This window comes from Python bivittatus, unplaced genomic scaffold (assembly GCF_059951505.1).
Source record: "Python bivittatus isolate LINGU-HERP-01145 unplaced genomic scaffold, Pbiv_v1 ctg000020_np1212, whole genome shotgun sequence".
Classification (NCBI taxonomy): Eukaryota; Metazoa; Chordata; class Lepidosauria; order Squamata; family Pythonidae; genus Python; species Python bivittatus.
This window is the reverse complement of record NW_028277030.1, coordinates 49,761,041-49,786,538: the sequence shown is the minus strand read 5'-3', so window position 1 is coordinate 49,786,538 and position 25,498 is coordinate 49,761,041. Positions and strand designations below refer to the sequence as shown.

At 37.9% G+C, this 25,498-nt stretch overlaps 1 protein-coding gene across 10 annotated transcripts in view; it reads right to left on the bottom strand.

Moving 5' to 3' along the window:
* ANKRD6 (ankyrin repeat domain 6) overlaps window positions 1-25,498 on the bottom strand; it is an 87,107-nt gene that overhangs the window by 34,906 nt on the left and 26,703 nt on the right. For 7 of the 10 annotated variants that reach the window (XM_025174255.2, XM_088138461.1, XM_088138454.1 and 4 more), the window contains exon 2: window positions 11,017-11,285. The exons of the other annotated variants lie outside the window; for them this stretch is intronic. In XM_025174255.2, coding sequence (XP_025030023.1) covers window positions 11,017-11,136 — 120 coding nt within the window. In that variant the 5' untranslated portion in view covers window positions 11,137-11,285. The remainder of the gene's footprint in view (window positions 1-11,016; window positions 11,286-25,498) is intronic. 10 annotated transcript variants of the gene reach the window in all.

Here is a 25,498-nt window from a genome sequence, read left to right as displayed (position 1 = left end):
CCCGGACGGTCCCGATGGACCTAAGCCGTCCCGTAGAGATGGCGATCGCAAAGGGCACGTCCCGCGGATCTCAGGGACGCCGCAAGTCCCAGATTGATCCGGGGAGAAGCTCTTGAAGCCGGCGGAGGAGAGCCAGCCAAAATGGCTGCGAAAGCCAGGGCAGCTCCAAAGGAAGAAGGAAGAGAAGGGTGTCAACTGGGTGAGATGGACTTTTACTATTTAACTATTCTTAGAGAACACCTTAAGTAACTTAAAGAGATTTTTAAAAGTGAAGAAAAGTGGATTAAGCGGCGAGATCGAGCCTTATAAAAAAAGGGGGGAAATTTTTTTTTTCTTTTCAACTTTCCCTTTTTAGTGGATTTGGCAAGATGTTTTTCTCTTAAAAAAAAATATATTTTTAACTGGATTGGCTTTTTCTTTTTAATACTCAATAACTTTTTATTTTAAGCCTTTTTTTTGACTAAGATTTCTTTATTGTTGTAAGAAATTTATACTTTTTGATTTTGAAATGGGGAAAGTGGAGTTAAGAGAAAGTAAATGAAAGAAAGTTGCACTGTCATCTAGAGGCTCGACATAGTGCTTTTTTTCTTCTATTGTGACGCATGCTCAAGGACCCTGTGCTTTCTAAAAAGATAGTGGGATGTGCATGTTTATACAGGTGCCATCCGTAACTATAAACAAGAAAGTGGAGTTGAAAGCGATTTTGAAAATATCAAGATGGAAAGTTTGAGCTAGTCACAAGAGCCCTGATTAGTGGCAGTAGCTCTTCTTTCTGCTAGAAGCTCTGCTTTGCTCTCCACTCCCCCCTCAGTTGGATTTTTTTTTTAAGAGACTTAGTATTTTCCCTCCTCTTATTTTTTTCTCCTCTTGCTTTTTTTTTTTCTTATTTTTGGCAAGAACAAAGATAAAGAATCCTTTGACTCAATGAAGGTTTATCAAGATAATAAACTATACGAGAAACACAATGCAGAAAAAGATCTCTAAACTATTGAGGATGACTATAAAAAACTGGAAGAAGAGCTGCAGAAATTCCCGCAAAAAAAAAAAGAAAAAAAGATACTAAAGCTAAAATGGACTTAAACATAAAACGGGATCAATGGAAAAGGAAGAAATAGTACAAGAAATCAGAAACATTAAACAGAATTATTGTGGTTAATTAACTGATAAATGAAGAGGGACAGACTTGTTCTTGGCACTGAGGGTGAGAAAAAGATTATACAAGATTATAATGGAAAATCGTACTAAAAGAATGCACAAAAAGAAGAAGTAAAACAATATTGAAAGAAACTACTTCAGATGTTTAAAGAAAAAACGAGGGGAATACAATAATGATGGAACTGACAGAAGCTTCAAAAGCAGAATGTTTGAAAGGACATTTATTATTGCTTTCTCTTATCCAATAATATAGAAAAAGGAATAAACAGTTAGATATTTTGGGATATTGAATGAAAAGGGTGAACTCAAAATTATGCAAGCCCTGGAATAAAGTATAAATCTGAGATATATAGTTAAAAATTGTATTTGATTCTAAATATTTTAAGAGATTAGACATTTACATATGGTTGAATATAGTAACATATAGATTTTAAACTAGAGATATTTTTGTTGAAACATGTAGTGAAGAATCTGGTTAGAACTGTAACCCGGTTAGAACTGTAACTGACATTGTAACTGATACTGGTTAGAACTGTAACTTTTAAGAATTGGAAAAATTAAAAATTACTTATGCAGGAGGAAGTTATTGAAAATTATGAAATGTGCAGAGATGAGTTAAACTGAGATTTGAAATTAGAGTAAGAAGATAAGTAACTTGTTTTTATTAATGATTGGATGAGAAAATATAGTAATGTAATGGATTAGGAAACTTTATAATAGAAATTTGATATTAATTATTATATATATACACATATAATCGATAGATGAAAATGTATTACTAATCCTATTGAAAGTTAAAATTTCTTGTAATAAATGATTTTATAGATTAGCTATGAATGATTAATAATTGTTAATTGATAAGTATACAAGTATATTTTGAATAGATGATATGAGAATTTAAGATTATGAAAGGGGCACCAACGAGTTGGTAACTGGTTGACACACGCTATAAAATGGAAGATGCTCTTTTTTTTATGCCTTTTTATGGTTTTGTTTGTCCATGTATGTTTTGTGTTTGTTGTAAAAATAAAAAAATATTAAAAAAAAAAAAAGACTACCTATAGTTTACAGAATCATAGCTGGAGAGTCCTGACAAAAGTTAAAACTTCCTTATTTAAAGGAAAAAAGAAAGCTTTTCTATTCTGGACAGGTAGACGACTGAGATGGGGCCCCTCCAGTATTTAGAAAGAGGACCAGAAGTAATGTGCCCTCTTCTCACTCACAAAGACGTGCTCTACCATTCTCCAGCTATCATCTGTTGAAACAAGTCTACTGCTAAACATTCATGGAAAACAAATGGGCTAACCCCCTTGTGCTAATAGCCTTGCGGCCTGTTAAGAATGCACTACAGAAAACTGCCAAAGTTCTGATCTCAAAGAAATGCTTTTTTAACTTCCTTCAGCTTCTGCAACTGGGATTTTTCACCAACTGTTGAAAACATAGGTATGTCTTTAAAATTTGTTTTGCACTAGAAGATATTGCTTGCGGATCATAAATTCGATGAGGAAACCCTCATCAGTCCCAATGCAAGAATTTACATTAATGGAAATAAACTAACACAGTTGAATCACCAGACATAACTTCAAACCTTCCAAAAATCTGGACAAAGTGAAAAGGAAGCCATTCCAATTGGCATGTTGGATCACATATTATTACATGGTGATAAAAATGCCATTGTTTCATGGCCTATTCAAAATCTTGCATTAGCAGTGGCATTTGTAAATATCCCCAATTTCCTTGGGACTCTTAGCATCTTCATATCATCAACAGATCATTCCCATGCCAATACTGAGGAACTATGTAATACTAATACTGAGGAAGTTTGACCTGTTTTCCAAAGCTATATGGCACACTTATACATGGAGTAAAACACTAAATGGAGATTAATTCAAAGAGACTATTTCAACTGCAATACATAGACTGGTCCTATTTCTAACAACTATATGGGTTCAGAACAAGTTTATGTCCGAACCTGTAGTACACTTATTATAAAGTGTTTACCAAATCATGCATACTTGAATTATCTTTAAATCTAAATTTTCACCCTAGATTTCTTCAACCTGGCTTGATTTAATGGCCTCCAGTCAAGAAAAGGGAAGGCAGAACCCTTTTTTCAATGCTGGCAAGCTGAAACAATGATGTTATTAATCTCTGAAAGCCCACATGATTTGGCTAGCGGTTGCTTCACCAAACAAGAATTCCCAAATTCTGAAGTATTAAAAAATATAACTCCGTTTTTAAAATAGAGGATTAGACTTCATGAACAGAAAAAGCAGCAGACAATGTTATTTTTTGTTATTTTCTCCCTCTCTCTAGAGAATTCTCTGTCCTTTTAAAATCTGCTTCAGAGGCTTGGGGAATTTCCAGAATGCTGTTGGAGATGGTGCCAGGGTGCTGCAGGGGAAGATAAAGCTGGCCAAAAAAAAAAAAGCTTTTCCACCTCCATCATCAACAGTATTATAAGCAGAAATGGGACTTCTGGAGAAGAAATGGCAGATTGAAGACAGCTCCATGAAAAGCAGAGCCGACACTGCAGAGGAACGAAGAGCCAGTGAGTAGACTAGCTCTTCAATAACTCCTCTGGACAAGGAGAGGACTTGAGATTGCCCATAAGTGCTCCGAACAGCTGCCCCTCACAAGGACACCGCAAGATAGTAGTCTCCGGCAGGTTTAGAGCTCTGGGAGACGAGGGAATAGACAACTTGCTCAAACTGTGGTCAGCGCCTTTGAAAGGACACTAACTTTGCATACTTCCTTTCTAATCACTTTCGGAAATAGCCTGTTAACTGCTTTTCAACTATTAGGAACCTTTAATTTGACAAGTTTTACAGCACCAGGTGAGTTTCCTTCAATCCTTAGCAATGAAAGTTTTAACTACAAGTTTAAGAAATTTTTAAAAAATTGGTGGGGGGGAATAAACAGCAAAAGAGTGAGCAAAAACTTTGATTTTAGAAAGCTACAAATGGACTAAGGATCCAGATAAATTTGAAATAAGATTTTGGAATTAATTATAAAGAATCTTCCTGATGGGAAAATGCTTTTGTTTTGAATTAAAAAAAAAAAGTAAGATAAGACTTTAAAAATTTTGAAGAATTTTGTGAGAAGGAACAAAGAAAAAATCATGTTCTGGGACATTATTTGAAGGGATTAAAGCTCAAGATTGTTAGAAGTAAAAGAAAGGACTATAAAGGTGGTTTATTTCATCAAGGCTAAAATAGATATGTTGTTATCTCTGGTAAACCTTAATGGGCTTTTGCTGACATCAGGATTGAAATGATGAGGCTTTATGGATTTGTTTATAAATAAGAGATGGGATATGGGAAGAAATCATTTGTTGTATTTTAAGAGAAGGTGATAAGTTATTAAAATTGTTTATACTTGTGATGAAGGTTGGAAGTCACTTCTTTATATATTTTTCTTTTTCTTTACTTTATTATTTTTTCTTTTCTATTTTTTCTATTATTTTTATTTTCTGCACCTTTTTCTTTTTATTCTTTTAGTTTTTTTCAGTTTGTCTTAGTTTTTACTGTTGTAATTATAATTCTTAATAAAATTACTATTAAAAAAAAGTATTATGAGAAGAAATCAGTTCATGCAATGTTATCCTTGATAGAAGTAAATTTTGGATCCATGCTTGGTGTTTCCTAAGAAATATATTTATATCCCCTGTAGCTGTTGGATTAATTTTTTATAGTAGCTAACTTCTATCAGGATTCTGCTGGATCTCCAAAGGTCCAAGACATGCCCTCGACTATGGTATGAGACATTTGAAGTTTTGTATATACTGGTTATGAATTCTAAATTATTCTAGAGTTCCCAGAACCAGCTATCAACATAGGCATTCTTCATATTTCTTCAGAAAGTCCCACTGCATGGTACTGGACTTCTAAGAAAGTGTGCTATAGGATGGCAACTTGTATATATCACATTGTGATGGAATGGTGTTATGAAGGCCATGCTCAGGGAGATAAGCATTTCCTTAGCCCTCAACAGGAGCGTGGGAAGTTTAAGAAGATGAGACTGGCACCACCCTAAGGAATTCACTGTGTTGTGGCTTGCTGGCTTGGGAATTTAGGTTCAGTCTGGAGAGATTTCTGTCTTGAGGTGGAAGCTAATAAATGCAACAGAACTGTCTTGTGGAGTTCTTTGGGCTGTACCTGACACACATGCTCCAAAGGCAATACAGTTTGGAAGCTGTTCTGGTTTGGCAAAAGAAAATGATGCAAACAATCAACAAGTAGATTCACATACTGACTTTGGCACCTAGGGACTTCAACTTTGGGAATTCTGGGAGTACTAGTCTACCAATCTGTAGGGCTCTCAGGTGAAAATATACGATATCATTACATGGGGAAGCTTTATGCATTTTCGAATCCTCCTTAAGCATCAGCTTTCAATTGTTTCAAAATCTAAGCTGTAGTTAGTCTTTCCCATAGTTTAGGAAAACAAGCTATTACAGTTTACGCAAAATTTGGACATCACGATCAACTAAAATTTGTTATGAAGAGACATGAACATTTCCAATTCCCTCCTTGAATACAAACATAGGTGGGGAGCCCAAAGTTTGTCCACATAATACTAAACTCTAGTACTATATACAAAAGTGTAGTAATACATCCAAGTGAAGCTCTCAGGTGTGAGAAGATAATCTCAGGTAGCGGATGCTGATAGCAGCAGTCTTCCAGCAATTCCTTCTAAGCTTCCTCAGATATTCCACACCAGGAGAATGTAACATGATCTTTCTTAGATTTCTCCTTGCCTCAGTTGTGGCGAAGGATACAGTTCTGTCACCAGCACTGACAGGTTTCTTCCAGGAGAGGTCAGAGGTTATTAAATTCTTTATGTTTTTTCTTTTCCTACCAGCTTGGTAGCAGGACATCTGACATAGCATTGCTCTTCTACAGACACATATTACAGATTCACTTCCCAGACTCTTCTGTTTAAAGTAAATGTGTTACAAAGAAGATTCAGTCCTTGTTTGGCGGCGGGGGGTGGGGGAGTATTGGTTTAGCTGTCTGCACGATGGACAGGGACATCCAGGCTGGGGCAGAACAAGGGTAATACCATGTGTACTTTTGAGGGCAGGGAATGGTACCTTATATTGAAATCAGAGACCCCCTGAGTAGTAAGATGCTCCCTAAGAGAAGTGATTGGTGTTAGGATTTTCTCATGGGAAGGATTCATCTCGTCATCTGCAAAACAGTATTGTTATGGCTAAGTAAACCGTGTGACTTAGTTTAGTGTTTTAGTTTGCACGTATACTGCTATTTACTGCCACCTATTGGTGTGTGTATGCTAGTTACCCAGTGGGGGGGTATATACTGGCAATATAATGGGAGGATTATACGTCTAGCCTCTCAGTAGAGTTTTAGCCACCACGTAGTCAGTTTTTATGGGTTATGTAGTTGTAACTAATAACCAAGTAGTGTACCTCTTCTCTGAGAGTTTTTGGCTAGAGACTTTGTTAAACTTGTGTAGCAGATAAGTCTTGGATGCTAAAATACATGAGAAGATGTGTTTTTTCCTATATTTTGTATGAAACTTGTATTTTATGGAGTTTTGTGTTTTTTATCAATAAACACCAGTTAGTATATATTTTCTGGCTGGATTTCTTTGGAGAACAAGATATGGACATTGCATTTTGTAAATCTTTCATGCTGATGTGTATTTTTCCTGGGCACACTTTCCTGGAAGTATTGCTGCGCTCTGCACAACAGGAGTATTGCTGCACTCTGCTCAACAATTGGCACACTGACCTAATTAAAATATTAGCAGACCTATCAAAGCTCCTAGGGGTCCTTGAGTAATGAAAGCTCTCCCTTTCTCCAGTTCTCACTGTGTTAAGGAAAAACTGGTTGCCACATTGGAAAAAGGATAGAACAGAGTTGAAAAAGGTATAAATGAGGGCAACCAAAAGACCAGGGGGCTCAAACACTTCCCTTAGAAGAAAGATTAGATTATTTGGGACTATTTAGATTAGAAAAAAGATGATAACAAAGGGAAATAATTGAGTTATATAAACTCATGCATAGCATAGAGTGTGCAGACAGGGAATTTTTCAACCTCTCAAAATATCAGGACTGATCATTAGGTCATTCAGTGAAGCTTACAGGCAGGAGATTTGAACAGAGAAAAAGGAAATACTTCTCCCAGCACATAACTAACCTGTGTAATTCATTACCACAAAGATATGGGGATGGCCAAAGACTTGTGGATGGTGTGGTGGTTATAGTGTTGCACTAGGACTGGGGAGATCCAGGTTCAAGACCCCTCTCAGCCATGGAAATTCATTGAGTGATTTTGGGCCAGAGTTGCAAGAGAACATCAGGCAGGAAAAGATGTCTCCATCTCTTGCTTATAAGCACCCTAGAAAGATCTGGTTGGTCACTGTAAGAAACAAAATGCTTGATTAAGATGGGCCTTGACCTGATCCAGCAGGCCAATTCTTATGTTCTTTCCTAGGGCAGTTTTAAGAGGAACTGATAGAAGAACACAAGTTTGCTACTTAAAGGACAAAAATAGTCTAATACAGTTCCACTAGAAATGTGTCTGATGTATCTGATCTATCTTGGGTAAAAGATACTTTATACTAATACTAAATAAAAAGTACTAAATGGGGTTTTAGGCTGTTTTTGTTTATTTATATTAATCCTATGGAATATCACCCTTGCTCCTGGAATCACCATATTTACAAAAGGGCATTTGGCTGCTGCCGTGGAAAGTAAACAAAGAAGTCCATGCAAACTGAATTCACTCCCACAGAAACAAAAACATTTTCAAATTCAGCACAAAATAGCTTTTCACAAAGTAACTGCCATTTAGATCACCAGATAAAATCAAATCAAATTATTTCCCAGTCTCCTTTTTATATAATAGCTCCTTTGGAGCCTTAGAGATTCCCTTTCTCTGTTTGGTACAATGTACATAAGTTACAAAAATGGTTGGTTTGCAATGCAAAGAACCCTGATGTGGTTGTTGCTTCAATGTACAGTATTATTTTAGCAATGGGGGAGGCCTAGAGAGAAATAAAGTAATCACAGGATTTGCATTGACTGTCCTGACTGCCATTAGACCCAGCACGGAGAAAGGAAAGCACAACTGTAGCACAATTTCAGAGAAATCCAATACCATGCAACACTGTTTTTTGATACAGACCTTATATATCAAACACAGAGTTTTAGATGTTGCCATTCAAGGACACTCTAGAGCAGTGTTTTGCAAGCTTGGCAACTTTAAAGTGTGTGGACTTCAACTCCCAGAATTCCCCAGCCAACATGCTGGCTAGGGAATTCTGGGAGTTGAAGTCCATACACCTTAAAGTTGCCAACTTTGCAAAACACTGCTCCAGAGATACAGGTAGTTCTTGCTTAATGACCACAATAGGGACTGTAAAATTGGTTGTTAAGCAGAACAATCGTTAAGTGAGTCACCATGTGACTGGACCCAATTTTACAACCATTTTTATGATGGTCACTAAGCGAATCACATGGTCATAAAGTGAATCCAGCTTCCCCAATGGACTTTTTTTGCCAGAATTCAGTTAACGACCATGTGATTCCGTTAACGACCACAGTGATTCACTTGACTGTAGTAAAAAAGTTCACAAATCACGATCACATGACTGCAGGGGAGTGCGATAGCTTGCGATAGTTGTAAGTGCAAGTACAGATCATAAAGCACTTTTTCCGAGGCCGTTGTAACTTTGACCCATCGCTAAACAAACAGTCATTAAGTGAGGACTACCTGTACTCTTAAGTTTCAGCTTTTAGCATCCCTGATCATAAGACAACTGCCTAGAGCTAAAATAAATTGGGTACATGGCATGCTACCCTTTCTTTCCCATGTCTAGGAACATACTAATCTCACTGATAGTTTTGTCTCTTCTCAACTGAGCTGAATAGCACACAAAGCAGAAAATCTAAAAGATTATCCTGTTTTGAAACAGGACTACAGCAATTACCCGTTTTCACTGTTCACGGCATCCCCTGCCAAATATTGATGGAGACCAACTGTTCTGCCTTTTTCTTTTCAGCTTTGCAACTATGGTGATTGGGCAAGCTGGCACCTTGAATCTTGTATGGGTATAAATTATGTATGAGCAAAATATGCACTGCACTTCTTAAAATTACTGTAATTGGTTCTTACTGGAACACAGAACTAACTGCAATGAAAGCAACAAATGCAAATGTGTCTACGCCAGGATCCAGCCACTATTCCAAACAATTCCAGGACACTGAAGGCTTTAAAAGTTACATTTTAAAATTTCAACTGAGCTCAAATGCAAAGAATGCTTAATGCAGTTATTTCAAAGAGCTGTGATATGTTCTGTCTGGAAACCCATTCTAGAACCACCATACAGCTCATTTTACTTTCCTAAAATAAGACAGACACCCCCCCCAACTTTCACTTAGAATGTCATTTCCAAGGCAAACGTACATTTAGTGCAAAACATGTACACTTAACAACGAGCTGTAGTCAATCATCTCTTCCTGATAAGTTTATTTATATAATACTGAGGAATACAAACATATTTTTGTGTGTTTATTTTTTATTATTTATTTTATTATTTATACTTTTCATTTTTAGATATATATCTAATATTTTAATGTCTACAAATTTAAGGTGTGATGCACCAATTCCAATAAATTATCAAAAGAAGTAGAATACACATATATAAGTAAAAGAAGGAAACAAGGTGAAGAAACACAAGAAGATAGAGGAAAATAATTTCTTCTCCTTTAATGGGAGCTGCAACAGCAGATAGTGGTAGTCATTTATTCTTAAATTTATAGACAAGTGAGCCATTCTGAAAGCACCATCAGATCTTCTCTTTTTTTATGGTGATAAGACTGTCACCGTGGTCAGAATTTCAGATTCCCAGATCTAAATAACTCAGAATTGTTTCGCTCAGAGGAAGAAACTACGTGCAACGTTGCATTCCTCTTCAGTCTTTCCCTGACCATTGTGGTATCTAGAGTACAGTACAGAAGCCCTGCATTTAAGTCAGATCACGGCTACCTTTCCCAGTTTACATGATTAGATCCTGGCAGAAAGAAGACAAGTTAGCAAGGAATTGCTCACCAGTTCTGTCTCCTTGGCTCCAGAACAACATCAAAGCAAAAAGCTTTCTCCCTAGAGATGGAAACATCTGGGGGTTTGGGGGCTTGGGGGCTTGGGGGCTTTTTGCTTTTTTTGTTTTTTTTTTAGCATTCTCCCATTTTTAAGCTTCACAGTTGCAAAAATCTCATCTGAAGCTAAATTTTGATAGAGCTTGGAACCACTCAACAGACTAGTTCAAGGTTTTGCAAGTCCAATTCACTGCTTTAAAATCTTCACTTTGAGAAACTAATAGAATGGGCAAAACATACACTAGAAGCATTCAACATGTTCTTAGCCATTTGAAAATACAAAATACATGGCATAACATTTACTTGTTCCCCAAAAAATGCTTTCCTCCTTCTGAAGTACATTCACCCTACCTCCATTCCGCAATTCAGGAAGCCTAAAAGGACTTTGGTTTGATATTATTCCCTGTTTCTTTACAGCAATCAGTCTTGGCAATGCAAATGCAAAATCTGCTTTGAAAACTCTGCACATTTATTAGCTGAAGCTTTTTGCTTCTTCCCTTTTCAGAGGAAGAAAAACAGCAGAAGAGAAGGGAAATTATTTGACACCTAAATGCAACTGCAGAACACACACACACACACACACACACACACACACCACATTTATCCATACCAGTCTCTGGAACAATTACACTTTCAAAGGCCAGAAGACATTTATCACCAAAAAAAAAAAAAAAATGCTTTGGGAGTGAGGTTAGCTCTCAGTGAATTTGTAAGGAGTTTTTTCTCTTGTTACCTTGGTAACAGCTACCTTGGCACCCTTGTTGATAAGCTGCACCACATTATCCACTTGCCCTTTGTATGCAGCTATGAGAAGGCGTTCTGAAAGGACGGCGACCACATCCTGCTGGCTCATGAATTAGGAAAGAATGGCTTTGGGAACAAGCTTCTTCAGTCCAAAACAAAAGATTCACATCAGTCCAACTGCCAGGCACAGAGGGACCCCAGCATGGGAGAAGGTTGATCTGTTGCTAAGCCATCTTCTGCATCTGTGGATTGGAGCGGCTGGAGGGGGTAACAAAATACACAGTCAGACACATCTTGTAAAGAAAAGAAAGCAGCAGCAGCAGCAATTCCTTCCCAAAAAAATTCTGAAAAGGAGGAAGAAATGGCAAAGATTACAAAGCTAGTAGATGAACACAACCAAAAAGATGGGGAGGAGGTACATTTTTTATCCATCCATCAGCCATTCACACATTTAATAAGAACTGCAGTCATTAGAGTACATCCAGAGTAGTATATGACAACCTCAACAGAACGCAGACCTGGCACTTTTTGGTGACCAACCTCTATTTTCTAGTCCTTTCAGGATGCCCATTTGCAAGCCTGACATCTCTTCACAGCCTTTCTGTTAAAAGACAGCAGCACTACATCTTATTCTCTTACCGAGGTGCTCACTTTCACAAAATACTACCTCCAGTGTGTGTGCGTGTCCACCAGTCACCCATGTCCAAATTTCTTCCAGCTGTAATCTCATGATTGTTAAGTGTATCATAAACCCGACCTCGACTGTGCTTTGAACAGCTCGGCGCTCTATGCGTCTTCTAACTGTCGGACCTCATTCTTCAGGAGCAGAGCATTAAAGAGCAAAAAACCACTGGAGGATCCTTCACACAAGAGACTGTAAACCACCTCTCCAACCTATTTGTGTATGCCAGTGGAAGCCATGTGGAAGCACATTCTTAACTCAGAGCAAAAGTTGTCCTTTCCAATTGACAAGAATGCCAGTTTCTTTGGTGGAACATTTGAGGTCCAGATTGCCCATGCACAGAATGAAAATGAGAGAACAGCCTGTACCAATTCAGAATGAATGGATCACATTTTTTATATTCCTCTTCTTAAAGAAGGGGGGAAAGCACCTCTTTTTAATAACAAACTAGCAAAAAAAAAAAAAAAAAAGGCAAGCAAACATGTTAAGGTAGAACTTTTTTCCCTGACATTATACAGCTCTTAAAACTTTCTGGGACTGTTTTTCTTTCGTGGTGGGAACACTAAAAAAATGGTCACAAAATAGGCTTTGTCACAGGTGAACAGGCTTCTTATAAGCTTGCCATACAGAGATATGAGTATTCCAGACTGAAGCAACACCTTAAGACAAAGACATTATCCACAGGAGGGCAAGAATCACATGTAATAGGAAATTCACATGCATGCCATACGTATGATCCTCATTACCACAGGTCCATATGAACATATGAAGGCAACTTCTGATGATTCCTAGGTATATCTCTTTTTCAGAAGAATGGTCATATATATGCTTCATACACATATCCTACATTCATTATCAATCTCCCATCATTTATTTGCTACAAGAAAATGTTCTTGGTCTCACTGACATATTCTTAGAGACAACAACTGTTTCCAATAGCAGGTAAGTGAAATCCATAATCCTGATCCAAATCAAACATTCTTCCAGGAAGCGTTACAAAGCCATCAAAGGATAAAGGATATTTTTAAATTTTGCATTTGTGTATCCCACAAAATAGTAAAAAGATTGCCTGTCTTTCCCTCTTCTAAGCTGGCTAGTTTCCTTACATTAATTTTTTTTTTCATCTTATTGTTGGCAGCTTACATCTGTCTGTGTCTGCAAATCTTCTGCTAATGATATTTGGGGGTTTGAACTAGGAAAAGTTCCAAACTAAAGGGAAAAAAGTAAGCAAGTCTGTTTTTTTTAAAAACCTCAAGAGGAAACAGTAATATGGAAACTCAATAATGTCAGTCACCTTTGAAAAAGGGAGAGGATGCTTTATTACAGAGGCTTATTAACACATTCAAAAGCTACATCCATCCATATCCCCTTCCATCCAGAAGCCAGCAGGAAATCTTGCCATTCTAAATCTTGCTGCTGCCACAGTGTGCCTTCACCAAACATCCAGAACAGGTCCATGTTGCACTGATGCTCATACAACCCACAACATTCCAAGGCCCCTGACTGGTAGTTTTCTCAGATAAAATTCCAGCCCTGACCAACTTCATCCAGTACATCAAACCTCCCCCTCCAAATGGCACATACTCTGATTACTCTTTTCTTTCCCATTACAGGTAGTCCTGCGGTTAAGAACATCCAGGTTACAGATGACTCATAGTTAAGAACAGAACCTACTATAGCAAAATTCAAGTTAACTACACAATGATTTGAGTTAAATACACAATGGTTCGAGTTCATTACACAATACTACTTATACAGTATTATACAATAATACTGTTCCAGCTTACATACAAATTCGACTTCAGGAGAGACCTTGGGAACAGAACTCATTCTTAAACTGGGGACTACCTGTGTACCTTTAACTGATGAACTTAAAAAAATATATGTATTTTTAACTATTGGTCAACCACTAGGTGGCAGCAAAGAAAAGGGGTTTTGCATCTCTTTGCTGCCATCTACTGGCTGTCTCAAACTGTCCGCCAAGGGGAGCCAAGATGCAGCCACCAGATAAATGTACAGTAGTTGAAGAGCCGGAACTGGCAAGAAGGGAGGGGTTGTTATGGGGATTAGCGTAGAAGCTGTACCCAACGATATTACATGAAGAGAGGAAATGAGGATTTAGGGCTTTCCAAGGTACAATGGCCATTGGGAATGGAATTCCCCATCATGCAGCACATGCACAAGACCCAAGTCCTGTCAATTACATGCTATAAGCCAGAAATGGAGTAATTAATTTCAGGGCTTCACAAACATTTAGAAAAGGAAGAAATGACAAAGTGACTGCAGAAGTCAGGATTCAGGATGCCCTCACACTCCAACCTTTCTTCTTGCATGTTCTGCTGACTGAATCTCTTATCATTTACATTTATTTATTTGTTTAAAAGACTTACTGTATACAACATAACTCTGGGCAGCTTAGCCAACAGTGATCAAAATACAAAAGGAATAATAAAAACCAGCATCCAAAAAGAGTTCCTGGTGCCCTAAAAAAGCACTCTCCAATACGTAAACATCACAATCACTGGGCTCCAGCCTCACCTGGGGGAAAAGCCAGGTTTTTAAGGCCTTCTGGAAGGCTAGAAGGATGGGGGCCTGCCAGATCTCATGAGGGAGGGTGTTCCACAAGGCAGGGGCCACTACTGAGAAGGCACGCTTCTAGGTCCTGTCCTGCTAGTTGACATTTAAGAGAAGGGACCTGGAAGTGTGCCCATCCTATCCAACCTAGTGGAGTGGGCAGATACCCTCTGGGAGAGATGGTCCCACAAAGAGGCTGACCCCATCTCATGCAGGGCTTTAAAGGTGATAACCAGCACCCTGAATTGCACCTGGAAAGGAAGTGGAAGCCAGCAGAACTCATGCAGCAATATGCATTTGGGTGCAATATGGGCAAACCAAGGGGTGCTCAAAACTGTGTGCACCACTGCATTTTGGACCAGTTGCAACTTCCAGATGGTCTTCAAGGGCATCCCCATGTAGAACACACTGCAGTAATGCAGCCGGGAAGTAACCAAGGCATGAATGACTGTGAGCAAGGCCGCTGGTCCAGGAATAGGTGCAACTGGTGCACGAGATGGATCTGTGTAAAGGCCACCTAGCTTTGGCTGCCACCCGCTCCCAAACAGGAGACATGAGTCCAGGAGGACCCCCAAATTGTGCACCAGCCATACTAGGGGCATCCTATCCTATTGAGAGTCAAAGATGACACCTCTCTGTATTGGGGGGGAGCCATTTCAATAAGCCACATTTTATATGGATATCAGCTGAGACTTCTTCAGTACTAGAATTATTAATTAAATTTATCCATCCTTGCTTTGGAGGGATGGAAATATAAAGCCACTTTCTCTTTCCTTCCTTTCTCTCCCTATTTATATAGGGCCTGGTGTCAGCCCTACGAGACAGACCAGATCAGGAAACTGATACCACAGGAAGATTAGAGCTATACTTTGAGATAGGCTATAACAGAATCTTGCAAGTCTGATTGTATTTTACTTCCCCTCCCTCTTATATCCCAGTAAATCAGGGAAGTGCCTACCTAAGTCTCTTCTGAATACTATCTTTTTTCCCAGGTCTTAAGAATATTTCAGCCCTCTTTGTTTATATAATGGTTCTTGCCTATTTCCCTTAAGAACATCTCCCTGACTCTCTGCACCTGAAGACCCCAGGGTGCCATGACCGCTCAGAGATCACCAATTTCCCTGCCATTCCCCTCAAAGGAAAGGAAGGGGAAGAATTTGGCCCATCTCCTCCCTAACAAGCTTAGTTGAGAAGGCAGCATCTTAAGACAACAGTCACCCTTCTTTCCAAACAGTTGCTTATGGGAATACTACTGGGGTACCTAGCCAACCTTGGCTGATCTCAAAAAGGTAAGCAGGGTTGGATCTGGTTAATACTTGAATGGGGATCCCCGTGGAAATCCCAGGGTTATAGGCTGGACTGGGAAGTTGGCAAAACATCTCAGAAAAAGCCAGTGGTAAACCACTCTCATACTGTTGCCGAGGGAACTATACAGATGTGTCCATGAACCACCAGGGAGTATGTTCCCTTCCAAAGAGGCTTTATATGTAGCTGACAAAACAGATGAGAATTTCAGACCCATAGCAATGAGGCAAAGTTGAAATACACTTCTAAATAATGAATTCCAAGAACAGTCCTGGATGACTCATTCTCTGCTGCCCTACAGTGGAAGAGTACAAAAACAAAACAAAAAAAGATATCCAAAGCAAACAATGCTAGGCTGCTTCAGAGATAAGTTAGCAATTGGCAGTTTCTAGTACTTTTAAACAATGAATGCCTACCATGAACCAAATTTTATGTAACTGGATACTTTGAGCTTTTTTGCAAGAAAGCCTTTAACTGCTTGTCTCCTGTGTGTAAACTAGCTGGAAATGAAGAAAACGTTTGGACTTTAACCCCTTTTACCACTTAAGCCACCATGATGGTCAGGTGTCCTGTCTGGATGGCAATTAACTTGGGCCCCAACTGGTGGATTTCTCTGTTTCTTTTCCCTTTTCCCCCTCGCATGGAAAGCAAACATCAACTGCTTTCCGGTCTGTGAGGTGGCCCCTTTGAGAGCCGGTAGGAAAAAATGTCAGTTCTTCCTGCCACTTGGACTAGAAGGAGAATCCTAGCAGAACTCTTATCAGTTTCTCTAATTAAAAACAAAACAATGGCCAGCATTTCACTGCTCCTGTTGAACCTATTTTTAAAAAGTAGGCAGCCCAGCAGTCCAGGATGAGATGTCGAAGGAAGAGAGTGGGTGAGAAAGACTCATCAGAGCACCCACCAGCCAACTTGATCAGAGCTGTGCAAGACAGAATGAAGTGCAGCAGGCAAACTGGATAGCCTTGCCTGCCAGCAGAGGGAAAAAAACACTATGCTTGATGTGGAGCAAGAAAGCTCAGGTGGAGGTTCCTTCCCATCAGGTTAGGGATGAGATGAGGGCAACATCATCTGTTCCTGCCCTTCCAAGACAGGAGCTGGCCTGTTCTCTCACATTGGGGCAAGCAGGAAGTGCACATCAGCCTTTTATGTACTCATTAGACTACAACCATTTAGAAGTTGGTAAAAGCACAATCGAAGTTCATGGCAAATGTTCTTGTTAAAATGTACAGGTAGTCCTTGTTAAGTGACCACACATGGGACCAGCAACTCGACTGCTAAGTGAAGTGGTCGCTAAGTGAAACCACAACTGTGCTTATGATCTTACTTCAGCTTCCTTTGCTTTACAGACCTCTGAAGGTTGTAAATGCGACAATTGGTTGCAAAGTTATTTTTTCATCACCATCGTAACTGCGAATGGTTGCTATCTGAGGCAGTCGCTAAACGAGGACTACCTGTAATAAACTACAATATGTATGAGGATCAACAGAGTTAAATGAGATACAGCTGTAATCTGCACGAGTAAACTAGACATTTTTCAAAAGATCTGTGATAGTATCTCCCAATGAGCAGATTCACACATAAACCTAAGATATAGTGCACCTAACCATGATTAAGTGACTAAGCCACAGCTGCCTGAGTTTACACAACACACTAAGTCATAAACTAGGGTTTGCAAATCACACTGGTTGGGCTCATACAACACACTGTGCCATAATTCTTAGGCATCCTTTTTTAGGTGGCTCAACCTTGGCTGAAGCTTCCCAAAATTCAGTACAGAGTGGCTGGTTAAGAATTATTACTGCATGCTAGACCAACAAGGCACTACAGACAGCAGCCTGCCCTCTCGCAATAATAAACCTTCAAGAATACGTTCTTAATAAACCTGCTTTTATCATATGCAAACATCAATCATTATAGAATAAAATAACCAGTGCTGCCAAGAAAATAAATATTTTTTAGAGCTATTTGTTGCCTAATTTTTCAATGTTAAGGATTTCTTTTTTCTTTCTTTTTCTTTTTTTACAAAACATTATGTTTCTCCAGTTAGATGCTTTATGCAGCATCAGCTAGCCAATGTAGTAATTGAATGGTGTACCCCTGAAAGCAAATACACTGTGCCAAATTATTTAGATTATCTTCAAAGCAGATTTTAAATTAATCATTCTTCCCAAAACAATTTGTCAAACTGTTTTTGTAAAAAAAAAAAAAAATATTATAAACAAAATGACATTTTACCAACCAACAACTAAACAATTACACAACTAATCCCAAATTATTTTCAACAGGAATCCTCCATATCCTATGGAATTCCTTTTTGAAACCAAGGAGTCAAAACTGACTGGAATCTCAAGGAACAGTGGGTTCTTCCCATCACTTTATACATACCACAGAATGAAGCTGGAATCATCTTCATCGCAAAGCAGCCTTTGCTAAGCTAGTGGTTTCTAAGTGCCTACATCGGAACTACATCTCCCAGGTTTCCAGCCAGCTTGACTAGAATATAAGCTGTGAATTCTCGGGGTTGAAGTCCCAAAACATCTGGACATTGCCAGGCTGGGGAAGCAAGTGTTACACTGAGCTAGAGTTGCTTTATTGAGAAATTTTAAAAGGAGTTGGTGACACAGCACAGGAATCTGCTGTGTTTCCACCACGCCCACAGTAACATACCTTGGATAAAAGTGTTGGGCACACTGGAAGTTACTTGTGAGGTCCTGACCACAGTGTTTATTGTGAATAGTTTTTTTAATTACTACCAGTTTAATGAAGAATGAGAGCAATTTTACAAAATACTACATGAGAAGCAACATATAATATTCCTTTGACAATGCATGGCATGATTTTCAGATGAGATGAATTTGTAAGATTCTGCACAATGTTAATGTTGTGCAGTGTTGTTAAGACGACCGTTGGTTTGCAGTTCCAGAGGGCCCTGGGGAAAATGGATTATCTGGATCCTTTTCATTCAGATTTCAGACTGGGATATAGTACTAAGGAGGCATTGATTGCACTTGTAGATTACTTTTGGTGGGACTAGAATGGGGGTGGTACATCCACCTTGGCCCTTCCTGATCTTTCAGCGGCCTTCAGCATCATCAATCATGGCATCGTTCTGGGACTTATGGTGGGAACATGGCAGCTCAGACACCTCTCCACGACAGACACCACAGCAAGAATGGTGGCTGGCAGCAAGCGCTGGCCACCCAACTTGCTCCAGATAAAGGCGGATGTGAGGAAATCAACCCATTTGGTCTCCTGACAGCCATTCCTTGAAAGCTAATCGCGGAGACTGAAGCCTCTGCGAACGGCTCGAGTCGAACAGCTGGGAGGAAGGGGAACCGCTGGGAGGCGGAGGAACCATCTCCGTTCACTACTGCGGTGCAGCTTTTAAAGGACACTAGACCCAACCGATTCTCATTTCTTAAACACTTTGGCTTATAACTATTTTTCATTTTAAGAGAGACTTTCCTTCACAACATGTACATAAACCTCTTGGGGCTTATCCTTATTTTTGAGACTGTATTTTTAAATGAAGAAATAGAGTTTTAAATTAAGCTGATTAATTCGCAAAAAGCTGGAGGAAAAGTGGAATTTAAAAGAGACTTAAAATTTACTTACAGTGAAAAAGAAAGATTTATTTGTTAAAAGTTTATTTTTTCATGAAATTCCATCTGCAGCAACGAGGTTTGTTTTTTCTATGGGAAAGTTTCTTGTTTTATTCAATTCTGCCTGCTGATTGGTGGGGCTTTAGAAATAGAGCTAGACTATAATTTGATTCCTGTGTGATCCCTTTGAAGTGAGCACATGCGCCTGCAACTCCAGCTTGAAAGGCACTAGAGGGAGTGAACTGCAGTTAACTTTTGCTTGTAATTAACTATATCTGGCTATACATTTTATTTGTCTAAACAGAAAGGAAAAGAAGAAGAAGAAATGGCTAAAAGAGTCCCCTTAGAGCAGCTGCTAGAAGATAAAATAATTCCTTTAAGTCTACTCCAGTCAATGTTTGATGAACTAGGAGTGAGATTTAAGTCCCTTGAAAAGAAGATAGAGGAAAAAGTGGATAAGAGGATTAACTCTGGAAAAAAGGTGGAGTCTGAACCAAATGTGGAATTGGAGCTCAAAAAATTGGATTATGAAGGTAAAATGAATAAAGAAGTTGTGGATTTAAATATGGACTTAAAATGGCCAAGGGAGGATATGGAAAAAGATGTCAGAATGGAATTACAAATGAAAGCAATTGATGTCAAAATGTTCAAAGGGGACATACAAATAATGAAGAAGAGTGATCTGGAAAGATTTTTTACTTTGGATTTGCAAAAGGAATGTACTGCATCAGTGAGGGCGTTCCTGGGAAGAGAAGAGGAGAAAATATTGGAGATGTTTCTGGGAGAAGACAAGACAATGATGGGGAACCAACAGGTGGGACATTATAAGAAAGGACTAAAGTTTAAGCTTTTTAAAAGTAAACAGAAGGTGTACAAAGTGAATTTATTGGACTATGGTTAACATATATGTTGAGGCTCTCGGTAGTTATTAATGGGATTTGTTTTTATGACCAGGACTGAATGATAATGTTTTAAGGATTTTGGTATAAAATTCACTAAGGTTAGAATATATTTGTTATTAAATCTATGGAATTTTTGTTCTTATATATGACAATAGTAGTAAGATTTTTATATGTATAAAGGTGGAAGGATATGATATTATTTATAATTTTATTTTCTATATATGATAAGAGCAGCAAGGTTTTTAAATGCATAGAGGTGGAAAGAAAAGATATTATCTATAGTGAAAGAATGGTTTGTGAGGTTGATGGAGTTGGCCAAGATGGCAAAATTGATTTGAGATAAGACATTGAGTAATTTTAGCACTGGTTTTTTTTACTTTTTGTGGAATATACAAAAATGAAATTATGTTGTATAGGTTTGATGATTAGAAATAATATGGGTTAATAGAAATAATGAAAGTTATGCAATAAATTTACAGCAAGAATTTGATATATATTTTTACATATATGTTGTGAGATGGGTCGGAAGTCAATTCTTTTTTGTTGTTTTTTTCTTTTCTGCACTTTTGCTTTTTACTATTTTTCTTTTTTCAATTTTTTTTCTTTCTTTTCTTATTTTTTATTCTTAATATTAGCTTTAGTTAGTTTGGTAAGTTTGTACTGTTCTTTTTAAAAAATTAATAGAGTTATAAAAAAAAATCATGGTATCATTCTGGACCAGCTTTCAGGGTTAAAACTGTCAAATGTTAAAAAAAGCTACAGGTAGTCCTCGCTTAACTACCACAATTGGGACCGGAATTTAGTTGCTAAGCTATGTGGTCATTAAGTGAATCATCACATGACTGTACCCGATTTTACGATCTTTTTGCAGTGGTCATTAAGTGAATCACTGTGGTCATTAAGTGAATTACGTGCTTAAGCAAATCACATGATCATTAAGTGAATCACACGGTTCCCCATTGCTTCTGCTTGCTTGAAGCTGGCCGGAAGGTCACAAATGGCAATCACATGACCCCAGGATGCTGCAACCGTTGCAAGTGCGAGCTGGTTGCCAAGCACCCAGATTGTGATCACTTGACCGCAGGGGCGCTGCAATGGTCATAACTTGAGGCACCGGTTGTAAGTCACTTTTTTAGCACCTTCGTAACTTTGAACATTAATTAAATGAACAGTTGTTAAGCTGTACTGCATTGTGATATCCCATTTCTACACAGTTAGATTAGACTTGGCAGTTGAAAAAGCATTCCAGAAGAAAGCAGTGGCACACGACTTCCAAACACTTGCCAAGATATCAGTGTGGACATCTTCATGAAGTCACCAAGCTAGATACAGAGTTTACTTTATTAAAGATATATGACCACCTACATTTTTGGTGAACTCTCTCCAAACTTCAACACATTTCTCCAAACATGCTACTGTTCATTTATGGAAAGCTACTTCCTTTGCTAAACATAGGCAAATCTGCTTGCAGCTCTTTATGTTTGGAAGTATCTTTCCATTTTTCTCTTTTCTTAACATATGGATCTTTGCTCATTGGGGTGACTTTTTGTCTTACACATGAGGAAAGTAATGGAGCAGGTGAGAGCACCAGTCAGCCATTGTCCTTGGATCCCTGCCATCCTCTCCCCAGGCTGCTTAGCATAAGAAGGAGAAAAGCAAGAAAAGAAAGGAGAACACAGTCAGAAGAACATCATGTCTGTTATCCCAGAAACTTCACACTTCTACCTTTACTATACTGCAGAGACCTGTAATTCCTGCTTTGACAGATAATAACATACACCAGTACATGCTTACTAAGCTTCCCGGAGCCAATATCCAATATAAAGCCATCTTCAGTTCAACAAAAGGCTTGGGCACTTAGTTGCACAATTTCCACTGCAAAGAAGTGGTATTAATATTAAACGTACATATCTGCTTTAGCAACAGTTATGCAAGTGCAATTAACCAGCAACTGTTGTAGATAGGAAATACAGATTTTTGATTTTGCGACCTCCTAAATGTTCAGCATGAACAGGAGGGGGTATTAATATGAGATATTTTAATATGAGAAATATTAATATTAGATTTTTATCATGTTATTAACATCAGAAATAACATTTTAACTGCACTCCAACAAACTACAACTAATGGAATTAATTTTGAATCAATCAATTTTGAATCAACCAGTCAAACATCCAGTTAAGATTGTTTCTTAGCCTCCTAAAGATAGTTGGAGAAATCAAGCAGCCTAACCACATTCTTTTTGTTCTATAGTAAAGATTGCACACATCAGAAATAAACATTCAATAAACTAATAGCTTCATACGTGATGCAGAAATATTCTCCATTGTGTTTAGTCAAGTTTACTGTCAAGTAATTATAGGCAAATTGCCAGCTAAAAGAATTATATAAATGGTTTGTTTCTTTTTGTATTTTTAACATGCACATTACAAACTGACAAAAGTTACATAATCTATGACTTGAATCCTTAACTTCTGCACAAAAACTAGGAAGCAACCCAATCCATATAATATTAATGTGATTGTATGACAATATAATCAAATCTATTTTTTGCTTATAGGGAGAGCCAAGATAGGAATGCTTTCTATTTTTATATGAAATAGCCAAAATATATACATTACACATTAGAATTATTTAAGTTCATCATAAAGGAACAAAAAGTGAGGCAAAAAGTTACTTTACTTTAAAAAAATCATGCAAATCCATGATATCTGGCAAGAGGAATTTAGTTATTAAGTTATTTTTGAAGATTTTAAAAAAGTGTTCAAGTGGGCTTTTTCCATTAAAATATAAGGAGACACTGAGTAGTTCCTTTATTCTAGCATCTGGATTTTCTCACATGCACAATGAAGGTCACGTTCTTGTAGGGTTACAGATTAGGTTAAAATAGGCACTTATTAGAAAGAAAGAGAGATTTCCAATAAAAAAACAAAGTTACTCATAAAAAATTCAGGTTCCAAGGACTGTCTGATATAAAAACAGATCACACTGTTGCAATAATCCCTGATCTGAAAGACTTACGTTTTGTTTTGCTTTTTAATAGAAAGAAAAATAGCTAGCTGCAAAGATGATGGACTTGGACAAAGGAGACTTAGGAGCAAAACCCTACTTGACTGTGGTGCTCACTGAGTGATTTGGGGTGAGTTACTATTTCTCAGTCTGACTTACCTCACAGAGGTGCTATTCTGGGAAGAAAACTAAGGAAGTCCTGCTGTGTACATAACGTTGATCTCCTAGAGGAAAGTCTGAATACAAATGGAATGAATGAATTTATTTCTTTTAATGGTGCAGCTAAGGCATGAAACACAGCTACCATTAATAATAATACGCTTTTAAAAAGTAACATAATTAAGTACAGATAAAAATCAAGAGATCCATTGCTTAACTTGTTTTCAAAATGCAAGGAAAGGAAGAAAGGGTAATTCAAACAAGAGAGTGAATATTTGAAAAAATTACAATTCATTAGGAACTTGGATAAAATGTTCTTCATAATGAACTGAGGCCTTGCCAAATGCATCTTCTATCAGCTTTCAGGTAGGCCAGAATGATAATTGATAAACAGATCTTATTCCTGTAAAGAGGCAGCCCCTGGGAATTCTAGGGCCTAAGCAAGATAACAAAATAATTTGGTCCTGGATTCTTGGAGAGTCCTGCATTCTTTATCACTGCACTCTCCTTGGCCTATGGACTCTCAGGACTCCTTAAGAGCCCCTTTTCCAAAGACTGATTTCAAAATTTAGATAGGGTATGCATCGTCAATTGCAAGCAGTAACTGGATTTCAGCGATATCAGTAATAACCCACAATGACATAATGATGGTATTATACAAATGGGCAAATATGAAAATATGTCATGACACTTGACACAAGCACTAAATCACATCATTTGTGTCATGCATGTGTTATCATTTGTTATCCCTTGCCACACCACAGACTCCTATGCTGAGTTTAGCCATTACCTTTCACTGACATCTCCCTCAATGCATTGATGTGACACAACATTTGGGACACTGGGAAATTTAAATGGTGGTCCACTCATTTTTGCTGAACTGAAATCAATTTCCACAGGATCAAGCCTGACCAAGCTGCATAGATCTAACCTACTTTTTCAGTTCTTCTTAAAATTGGCATTTTAAGAATGAGAATGATGCTGGAAAACTGATGATAATTTATTTAAAGAATAACAAACTTTTCTCTAATATTATCACAACTTCTATCTATTCATTAATTTTATGAATGACCATCTCATTCTTTAATGTCAAAACATTTCTAGGGTATCTTATCCAAACCACACTGAAAACAACCATAAAATCAGTATGTAAATCAAGTTATTACAAACAGAGGAAGTGCATTTTGCACAGATTATCATACAGATCTCATATTGAGGCTGGAGCTGTAGTTATCTATGAGTAACTATGGTTTGGGATTACAGAGTCTGGAACTTTCCAAAAAGTTTATTCTTCATATCCTCTCCTTAATTCTTATCAGAAACAATATTTTGTCTACAAACCTCACCTTTCTTGTAAGCGAGTTCCATTTTATTCAGCAGGATTATTACTGCTGATTGTATTCAACCTGTAAGATTTTTACCATAATCAAACTGTGATTAAAATAACTTCTGAACTTTTTAATACTCAATAGTATTCTAATGTCCACCACATATACTGTACTTCAGTTTTTAGATTTTCCAGCCCAAACTTCAAGAGAACATCAAGTTGGGGAATGGTCATACAGTCCCTCACTAATCAGTCAAATTACTCTGTAAGTCTAAATTGTACAGTAAAATTCTTTCAAACCAGGGGTAGAAATCAAGAGGAAGACTAAAAGCTTACTGATAATACAGTTGTCCATGGCAGCGCCAGTGGCATGCAAACACCATTTCGTGCTTGAACTTGTGTCTAGGTTCTTCCTACAGTAGCATCTTCCTCCTGCAGCTGCATTGTAACACAGGGCAAATAGCCACTGAGATAAAACTTCTTTAACTCTATCCTGTTATTGCCATCCTGATGAACCAACATGGCATTATAATATATTTTCAAGCTCACACAACTGATACTTGTTCAATAGAAGATGTTATGCTTCACCCAAAATATATTTGCTTCTCAAGTTTACACAAGCAGCCACTGAAGTAGCCATAAATGCTAGACAAATATGAAACTCATGCTTCAGAGAATTCTTGAGCTTTATATGTAATCCATATTTGGCAGGAATGTTTCTATCGCACAAATAAAATGAAGGAAAAATTGTAGTAACATCTACAAGCAAACAACCAAGCTCAGAGAACACTAAGAACTCCACAGTTCAACCCTGAAGTACAGATATTTTCTTCTATTGGAACAATCATAATAATTAGGGAAGAATTATATCCTGGTTCTATAACAGCAAGTGAATTTGCAGAGCTTAG